Source organism: Somniosus microcephalus, chromosome 34 (assembly GCF_052327205.1).
Source record: "Somniosus microcephalus isolate GS21.2 chromosome 34, FLI_Smic_1.0, whole genome shotgun sequence".
Classification (NCBI taxonomy): Eukaryota; Metazoa; Chordata; class Chondrichthyes; order Squaliformes; family Somniosidae; genus Somniosus; species Somniosus microcephalus.
Genome location: NC_141020.1, coordinates 24,945,980 through 24,955,923, shown reverse-complemented (window position 1 = coordinate 24,955,923; position 9,944 = coordinate 24,945,980). Strand labels below are relative to the sequence as shown.

The 9,944-nt window shown below is 51.5% G+C and overlaps 1 protein-coding gene across 1 annotated transcript in view; it reads right to left on the bottom strand.

The window, feature by feature from the left end:
* Positions 1–3,849: 3,849 nt before the first annotated feature.
* cox7a1 (cytochrome c oxidase subunit 7A1) overlaps positions 3,850–9,944 on the bottom strand; it is a 49,049-nt gene continuing 42,954 nt past the window's right edge. Inside the window, exons 3-4 of the mRNA XM_085973586.1 lie at positions 6,693–6,777; positions 3,850–4,106 (exon numbers count right to left, since the gene is read on the bottom strand). Coding sequence (XP_085829712.1) covers positions 4,048–4,106; positions 6,693–6,777 — 144 coding nt within the window. The 3' untranslated portion in view covers positions 3,850–4,047. The remainder of the gene's footprint in view (positions 4,107–6,692; positions 6,778–9,944) is intronic.

Below are 9,944 nucleotides of genomic sequence, written 5' to 3'. Positions count from 1 at the left end.
CTCTCATTTCACCTTTGTGCCCAGGAGGACGCTGTGATATGGCGTGACACAGGGATGGTATGATGGGCATGTGGTGAGCAAAAGTGATCTGGGGTTTAAGTCATCCTGGTGTGAGGCTGGAGGTCTGTTTGGAGAAGGTGGCAGAGTTCTGTGACCACCACCTTGGTGAAACAGAGCCATCTAATACACTGCTCCTCACTTCATTGAAGGTAGGAGAAGTGCTGTCAGAATACCCTCGGAGGGTACGGGCTCCTGGTGAGAGCCCCGATGTCCCTCCTCATCCCTCTGCGCACACGTTCCCGTATTTCTCGCTGTCGACACTCCATCCACCGTAGATCCTGGAGGGCGAGGTGGCGCCAGTATAGCCCACATTAATGTTGCCAAGTGTAGCAGTTTGAATCTTTGAGCAATAAATGTAGCTACTTTGCACTTGCCAGAAGACTGCTGATACAAAAGCTTGAAGTTACTCATACAAACCGGTCCACTGGGTGAAACTGACAAGAAACCACTGAAACTAACCTGCCCTGACAGCTGATATCTTTAAATAATGTCGCTGGAGCCAGCTTCCTGTAGCTGCACACCTGCTCTCCCTGTTGCTGTCTGGTCAAGGCGCGAAGGTAAGTGGCGACAATGAATTTTCCAGATTGGGTGGCCAGCGTAACGATCTGCCTGGCGTTTAAGTCCCCAGCGATACCTCGTACTGGCGGCACAACGGCGGGGGGGAGGGGGGGTGCCGGGTTTGTCGTGCGGCGCTGGATTCGCCTCGCCCCGGCGCGACTGCAGCAGCGTCCTGTTACCGCCATCTGCAGGCGCTGATGGGAGGCGCTAAGCTACCGCATTTTTTCCCCCTCTCTCTTTCTCTCTCAGTCTCACCAAGACTGAGATTGAGAAATGAGTGTGTAGGGAATTGTGAACTGGAAATAGCTTCCGTCTGTTCTGTGATGCAGCGTATTGTTGCAGGGTCTCTGGGAAGCTGAAATATGGAATATTTTGATTCAAAAATCCAAAACCGGAGAGCAGGCGGCAAGTCTACTGTATCGTGGAGCAAAAAGGAACCCAAACAGAATGAAGCCTGAAGCTTTGTTACTGCACTGTGGTTGTTCTGATGGAACTCCACATTATCACAAGAAGTCACTGGGTTTTCGGTTGTTTTCTTATAGTTAAATCACTGGAATACAGTTTACAGGAAGAATCAAAGGAGCGCTACACAGAGAGAGAGCGGGGCGCTACACAAAGAGAGAGAGAGAGAGAGAGAGAGAGGGGGAAAGGGAGAGAGAGAGCGGGGTGCTACACAGAGAGAGAGAGAGAGAGAGAGAGAGAGAGGGGGAGAGGGAGAGAGAGAGCGGGGTGCTACACAGAGAGAGAGAGAGAGAGAGAGAGAGAGCGGGGCGCTACACAGAGAGAGAGAGAGAGAGAGAGAGGGGGAGAGGGAGAGAGAGAGCGGGGTGCTACACAGAGAGAGAGAGAGAGAGAGAGAGAGAGAGGGGGAGAGGGAGAGAGAGAGCGGGGTGCTACACAGAGAGAGAGAGAGAGAACAGGGCGCTACACAGAGAGAGAGAGAGAGAGGCGCTACACAGAGAGAGAGAGAGAGAGAGAGAGGCGCTACACAGAGAGAGAGAGAGAGAGAGAGAGAGAGCGGGGCGCTACACAGAGAGAGAGAGAGAGAGAGAGAGAGAGAGAGCGGGGCGTTACACAGAGAGAGAGAGAGAGAGAGAGGCGCTACACAGAGAGAGAGAGAGAGAGAGAGCGGGGCGTTACACAGAGCCAAAACCAATTTCAGGTGCAGTCCAATCAGGACTCGTCATGCACACTGGCTCCTTCCAGTTATTAAAGGCAGGTTCAATCATTCTGCACAACCTCATTCACAACATTGCTGGCTGTGAAGGTGACCTCCAAGCAATTCAACAGCTACACCTCTTATCCTCACGGCTGATCCCAGTCCCAGCGACCAGGCATTTGGAGGCATTGGTCGCGGCATCGAAAGAAGGAGGGCAGTGCTGTTCCCGGCCACTGGCAGGAGGCCATCGTCCCAGGTCTTCAGGGCAATGTGGAGGGAAATGGCCCAGGACATCTTGGCCAGCAGTGTGGTCCTCAGGACCCTCACACAGTGACGTAAAAAGTTGAACGACCTCACTCGGGTGGTCAGGGTGAGTACGTGCTTCAACAAGTCCTACATCCCAGCATCTGAACCTCAGTCTGTACACACTGCACAAACCGCCACACCCCCACCACCCACCCACCAAACATCTCCACCTACTCAAACCCACATCCACATCTCACACCTTGCCTACAATCACAGCTATTCAACTTTGGCAGGCACATCTCCCAAACACATAGCTGCTTTCCTTTCTCTGGCAGGCCAAGCTGGGGCACAATAGGAGGGAGCAGGAACGAACAGGCAGGGGTGAAGCGGACATCCAACAGCTTACAGACCTGCAGGAGCGAGTGCGGAGAGTCACTGGGCGCCAGCGGGAGCTGTGGCCGTTGGCGACGTCGACCCCCTTGGGGGAAACAACGGTATGTTCATCCCCTCTCCTCCTCTCATCCCACTTCCCCCTCACACCACAAGCCTTTCCCACTTCCAAGCTCATTATACTGTCTGCATTCCCTGCTCCCTTCCTGCCCTCACCTTAACGTGAGTCTTGTGCCTTTATGCTTTCAGATAATCAGCAACCAGCTGACCAGCCTGTCCCTGAGCCCCCCACTGAGAGTGAGGAAGGAGAAGAGGAGAAGGAAGAAAGCACCGCGTCACTGCATCTCTCACCCGTAGGCACCACCTCAGGTACTGGCGCTACACGATCTTTAGAGGCAGGTTTAGCAGAGGGGTCTGCACTGGGTGATGCACCGGGGACGAGTGGGCTGCAGCAAGGCCAGGGGGAAAGGGTAGCTCAGGAGCCAGCTCCCCGGAGGGCGAGTTCTGCTGCACAGGACTCAGATGAGGACCTCGATGTGGCGGCCTTTAGAAGAAGGGTGATGGGCATTCACATGAAGATCATAGGTGCAATGGCATGGGTGCCCGAGAGCCTGTCGGCAATGGTAAGGAGCGTGGAGGAGTCTGCCTCCAACATTGCCCAGAGCTCTGCGCACACCATGGAGCCCATCATTCCCAGTCTGGAAAGGATGGTGGGCTCTTTCAAAGAGCAATCCAGTTCGTCCCACTCCCCCGCTCTTTCCCCAGATCCCTGCAATTTTTTCTCTTTCAAGTATTTATCCAATTCCCTTTAGAAATCTACAATTGAATCTGTATCCACCGCCCTATCAGGCAGCGCGTTCCAAATCCTAACCACTCGTTGTGTAAAACTGTTTTTCCTCATGTCACCAATCACCTTAAATCCGCGCCCTCTCATTATTGACCCTTCAGTCACTGGAAACAGTTTCTCTTTATTTCTATCTAAACCCTTCATGATTTTGAACACCTCCAGCAAATCTCCTCTTAGCCTTCTCTACTCTAAGGAAACGACCCAGCTTCTCTAGTCTATCCACGTAACTTTAATCCCTCATCCCTGGAACCATTCTAGTAAATCTCTTCTGTACCCCAGTAACTAGCCCAGGGGGGAGAGGGCAGTACCCCTTTGCCACCTTCCCATGAGCTGTATAGCTACAGAGGGTGATTTCAGGATCACGTCACAGGACCTTCTTGTGGGTGATTCAGCCCCGAATCCTGCTCCATGCCTCAGCCTCCTGGTACTGCTGCTTCTGGGCAGCTGAAAACAATCCCTGCTGCTTATCCTGGAACAAGGTTAATCCAGCATGGGACCGGGAAATACACTTGAGCAACCGTCGCTCGTAGACTGACACCACAAAGACACGCGTCCCCGAAGCTTAGTAAGCACGAAGGAGCTCACCCCATTCCTTTCAAAACATTTTAATGGCAACCGCAAGCACAGATGGGAACAGGAGAGGGAAATAACTCTGCCCCACTCAGTGCTGGGCATCTTTGGCACGGAGTTATACTGTCGGCTTTCTTCATTTCAGCAGGGTTGCAATTCACCAACTAAAATCGGAAAATGATCAAAGGAAATACTTGGGCAGTCTTGCTGTGCTCCATCATTTCTTTGGTCTGGGTAAAGAGGCATGGACTAAATGATAGAGGGAGAAGAGGGTACCTGGGGAAAGAGCGAGAAAGCACCAGTGAGAAGGCAGCACAACTATTAGTGAAAATAAAGTGAAAGCAGAGCACAATAATTACAGAAGAGCCCAACTATACATGGAAAGTGAGGATGGTCATTATTGCAAACAGGGTACAATCATTAGTGCAAAGATCACACAATCATTCCTGCCGACAGCGCAATTATTGGGGCACCCTATTCAATATCAGTAATGAATATCCCGATACCCACCCCAGCCACAGTCTGTTCGCCCTCCTACCATCTGGAAGACGCTACAGATGCATTCGCACCCGTACGACCAGATTTAGGAACAGCTTCTTTCCCAGGGCTGTCATCCTACTGAACTCCACAAATAAACACTAAAGCCTGCACATCTGCCGATGCACTTTATTATGGTCATATTTATGCTAATATATATGTACAAATGTATGTTGAATGTTTAAATGTCTTAATCTAAATGTACACTCTCGGGAGCCGCAAGCCTACATTTCGTTGTACTGCACTTGTGCACTAACAATGACAATAAAGTTGATTTGATTTGATTTGAGATCACACAATCATTAATGGAGAGATCGCAATATTGAAAGGACAACCTAACCGGGAGGGAACGGTTTCTCGCTTTTCCCGAAATTCTGATTTCCCTCCCTGGCCACGGTCTGAGGCTCAGCCCTGGTCAGATCGCTCCCCTCCCCTCCCCTCCCAGCTGCTGGCCTGGGTGATCCTCACTGTGGGGTACAGGGTCCAACAGCCAGCCCCTCCCCTCCCTGCACGTTTCCCAGGCACTAGTCTAAACAGCGATGATATTCATTTCCTTAGGGATTATGCCGATCTTCCACCATAACTTCAGCAGAAGATCCACAAAACGCCGGAGAAATGACGTGAATGTAAGGAATGAGGTAAGGTCGGTACTGTATGACATCAATCAGGGCCAGACTGATCTCCTGGACTAGCTTTGATTGCCTAAGAGGGTTTGAGAGGTATTTTTCCAGATTTTTCCCCCCTAATTGGCTTGGGATTTTACCCGGTTTATGAGCAGAAATTTCCTCCAATTAAATATTGGGACGACCAAAGCCATTGTCTTTGGTCCCCGGCACAAACTCCCTTCCCTCTCCACCGACTCCATCACTCTCCCTGGCCACTGTCTGAGGCACAACCAGACTGTCGGCCGTGCCTTCAGCCAGCTAGGCCCTAAGCTCTGGAATTCCCTCCCTAAACCTCTCCGCCTCGCATCCTCTCCTTCTTTAAAGCCCACCTCTTTGACTAAGCCTTTGGTCACCTGTCCTAATATCTCTGTATGTGGCTCGGTGTCAATTTGTGTCTGATAATGCTCCTGTGAAATGCCTTTGGATGTTTTTACTACATTAAAAGCGTTATATAAATGCAAGCTGTTGCTGCTGGTTTTTCGCCTCTCCCAGGAGATTCCGTGGCTTCAGGTAGGGTGGGGAATGTATAAATTGTGACGCTCGGGGCATCACAACTGTGTAGGACAGGCTGGATGGACCAGAGGGTCTCTTCCTGTACCTCACTGTTTGTTTGCAAGTGTTTACATCCTTTCTCCAGGGCTTCCATGGATCTTCTGCCGAAGTTAATGCAGAAGATCGGGAGAACTCCCGTGGGAATTCAACTCGAATGTCGTTAGCCTATCAAACGTGGCGTGAATCATACCTTAGCCAACACTTGTCCTCACCTGGCGTCTGCAAAGGTGCAGTGCTCAGCGGGGGCACCGAGTAACCATCAGGAGCAGGAACCCTGGTCAGGTCTCTCCTCTCCATCGCACCCCAGCTGCTGACCTGGGTGAGAACAGTTCAGCACCAACCGGGAATTGAACCTGGCGCATTCATCTCTGGCTTCAGTCCCTCCCCACGTGGTGGAGCTGCTCACCAAGCCATCAAAAGCGAGCGATTTGTTTAGTAGGCAAGTTACTGGTAGGTAAGGCACTGAATCTGAGCATCAACACAGGAGTGCCTAGAGTGGTGGGCTGTGGGGTTCAAGCTCCCTGGCCTCCCCGCACTGAGTTCCCTATCTCAGCCAGGGTTCTATGAGAAGGAGGTGAGCATAGATCAGGTATAGACCAGGCTGTATTCCCTTGAGTATAGAAGGTTAAGGGCTGATCTACTTGAGGTGGTTAAGATGATTAAAGGATTTGAATGGGTAGATCGAGAGGAACTAGTTCCTCTGGTGGGGGGAGTCCAGAACAAGGGGGCGTAACCTTAAAATTAGAGCCAGGCCGTTCAGGGGGTGGTGTCAGGAAGCACTTCTTCACACAAAGGGTGGTGGAAATCTGGAACTCTCTCCCCCAAAAAGGTTGATGAGGCTGGGGGTCAATTGAAGATTTCAAGACTGAGATTGATAGGTTTTTGTTGGGTAAGGGTATTAAGGGATAATGGAACACAGGCGCGAAGGAGTTAAGATACAGATCAGCCAGGATATAATTGAATGGGGAACAGGCTGGAGGGGCTGAATGGCCAACTCTTGTTCCTATTTTCCACTACCCTGCTGGAGAAGGGAGAATGGATGGGGGGGGGGGCGGGGTGAGGGGGGTCACGCTCACGCAGTATTACGATATCAGTCACTAATTCCCACCTCCGATTGTGATGGTCATGGTGATGCGGTACATCACGGCATCCACTGTACCTCCCTTCAGGTGCACGGGCAGGTTATTGTCCGCCTGCAATAAGAATGAAAGGAAGATGGATAAACAGCAGCAATCTCTTCAAATTCACACTGCCGTATAATTCTAAACTGTAAATGTACACTGATGCGGATTTTAATTCAAAAAAAGACAGACTTGCATTTCTATAGCGCCTTTCACGACCTCAGGACGTCCCAAAGTGCTTCACAGCCAATGAAGTACTTTTTGGAGTGTAGTCACTGTTGTAATGTAGGAAACGCAGCAGCCAATTTGCGCACAGCAAGCTCCCACAAACAGCAATGTGATAATGACCAGATAATCTGCTTTTTAGTAATGTTGCTTAAGGGATAAATATTGGCCAGGACACCAGGGATAACCCCCAGCTCTTCTTCGAAATAGTGCCCGAGGATCTTTTATGTCCACTTGAGAGAGCAGATTTTAGGTTTTAGGTCTCGTCCAAAAGACAGCACCTCCGACAATGCAGCAGTCCCTCAGTACCGCCTAGACTATGTGCTCAAGTCTCTGGAGTGAGGCTGGAACCTATGACTACCTGACTCAGAGGCGAGCGTGCTACCCACTCTGCCACCTAAGGAAATGGAGCGCAGAAAGGATGATCCCCCCCACTGAGAATCTGTGGGACGAGTTTGGGAGAATCAATTTCTCCAGCACCATGTAGAGAATGTGTGCGTAGTGTTGGAAGAAAATCAATGACCTCACCAGGAGAGGCAAGGTCAGTAGAGGCAGTTCCCCTCTTCTTCCTACTGTGCACCAATCCAGCAGCAGCATCTTCACGTACCTCACCCATGTCAGCTGTGGCTCAGTGGGTAGCACTCTTGACTGAATCAGAAGGTCACAGCTTCAAGTCCTACTTCAACTAGGCACATAATCCAGGCTGACACTCCCAGTGCAGTACTGAGGGAGGTGCTGCACTGTCGGAGGTGGCACCTTTCAGGTGAGATGTTAAACCTGCTCTCTCAGGTGGGCGTAAAGGATCCCATGGCACTATTAGAAGAAGAGCAGGGGAGTTCTCCCCGGTGTCCTGGACCAATATTTATCCCTCAACCAACACTTAAAAACAGATGATCTGTTCATTACCACATTGTTGTTTGTGGGAGCTTGTTGTGCGCAAATTGGCTGCCATGTTTCCTACATTACAACAGTGACTACATGTCAAAAGTACTTCATTGGCTGTAAAGCGTTTTGGGACATCTTTTCTTTTATTATTTTCCCCTTGCCATGTCTACCTGCGAAGCTCCACTGTCCACCAGCTCCCTCCCCTCTGCACGACGAGACTAGGACAACCCCCGGCCAACTCCTTCTCTGACCTGCATCTTTGTGTCCACCCCGTACTCGCAAAGCTCACCCTCCCGCACGGGGTGGGGGAGGGGAACGTTGGCAGATTCCAGGCAGACGCCCCCACCTTTACTGCCCCCTTCCTCTTGTCTGCTAGGAGAACGACAAGCAGAGGTTGTCCACCACTGGAGGGGTCTCGTCACATATCGTGAATCTGATGCCCCTATGAGGCGCATCCCCTGGGGCTGGGATTTTGAGGAGCAGGCAGGAGGCAAGGCCCTATCTCAAGGTTTGTACCACACCTCCTTTTTCAGTCTCCATCATACATAAGCACCACCGCCCGGGCAGCAGCACGCCCATGCCTGGTGCTTGGTGAAGCAGGTCTAAGTACATTCCCCTAACACTGTCTTCCTTCTGTTTCCTCAGGTATTGGACTAGAAGCTGGAGCAGGGCTTTCCCAAGAGCACCACACCTCTTATTCAAGAAAGCACTAGCGCACAGCCATGCGCCCCATAGGACATAGCTGGTGACTTTGAAGGGGGACGTTCTGGGTGATGCACAGGTGAGCAGGAGTACAGAGGAACTGGCACCAAAGGAGCAGGAAGTCCTGCTCCCCAACTGCAGAGGGTAGAGATCCAGATCTCTCCTGCCCAGCTCTTATTAGGAGTATACTTTCAGAGCTTCAGGGAGTGGGACTAATTGGACGGCTCTTTCAAAGTGCCGGCACAGGCCTGATGGGCCGAATGGCCTCCTTCTGTGCTGTAAGAGTTTATGGGGGAAAAATTCAGTATCGCCCCGTTTGGGGCGCTGTTATCGGCCGTGCGCAAAGTTTAGCGCCTGGCGGTAATTATCGCCTCCGCCAGCAAACTTGGTTTTTATCGCCCCTGGAGGTGATTGGAGCGCTAAATCAGGCGCTTCACACCTGTGTTAAGGCGCAAAGGCTGAGGAGCGAGGCGCTACCTCAGAGTGCTGGCGAAGCAAGGAAGGGCCAATCAAAATAAACCTGCAAAGTGCTGCTCAGTACCCAAAACTCCTTCACACAGCGTTGAATCTCTCCAGAAGTCTCTCTCTCTCTCTCAGAATGCGTGGTGCAAAAATGTCACCGACAAAAAATGGTAGGAAGCGGTCGCCTTTAAATAGCGCTCCCCTAGTCCCTTTCCGACAGCATAACGCTCCCCTCAACCTGTCGTTGCTAGCGGCAGGCGGTAAGGCAGGGAGCGCCACTCAATATCTGGTCCGGGGCGCTACCGGGGCGTTGCGCACTCGAATGACGTCACAATCTGCCGGCGCAGGAGATCGTGGCGGTCGTGTTTAGCGCCACCGCAAAATGTCTAGTTAATTTCGCGAGCGGCACAAACATCGCCGCGCCCGGGCGCTAGTTGCTTTGAGTCCCAATTGGCGCCCTCTTAAGGCGCTAATGGGAGGCACAAATAACGGAACTTTTCCCCCCTATGATTCTACATGGGTCAAAGCACATGGGGGGAGGAACATGGTGGCTGTGCTATTGGGTCTGTTATTTTCAGAAGAATGTCTTGTTGACTTATGTTTGCCAAATGGCTCCATCTGAGCTAACAGTGACTGTTAGTGTTTTGGGAAATCTACCTAGGATCGTCCAAAACCTAGCCGAAAGTCTGAAGGGGCCCACTGCCCACATGTGTTGGCTGCCCAGGCAGGGCAGCGAGAGCATGCATTCAGCCTTGCAATGGGTGGGACCTCCAGGGTGAAGCCCCTCACAACAATGATGGCAGTTATACAGGGCTTGGGCTGCAGGTTCACCTCCTCGTTAGCCAAGACAGCTGATGGGCTGGGCCAACTGAGGTGAGAAACTGATGGTGGCTTCTCTAGAGCCCTAGATGTGTCAGGGGTCTGATCACCTACGGATCTTAGTGTCAGCTGTGACTCAGTGGGTA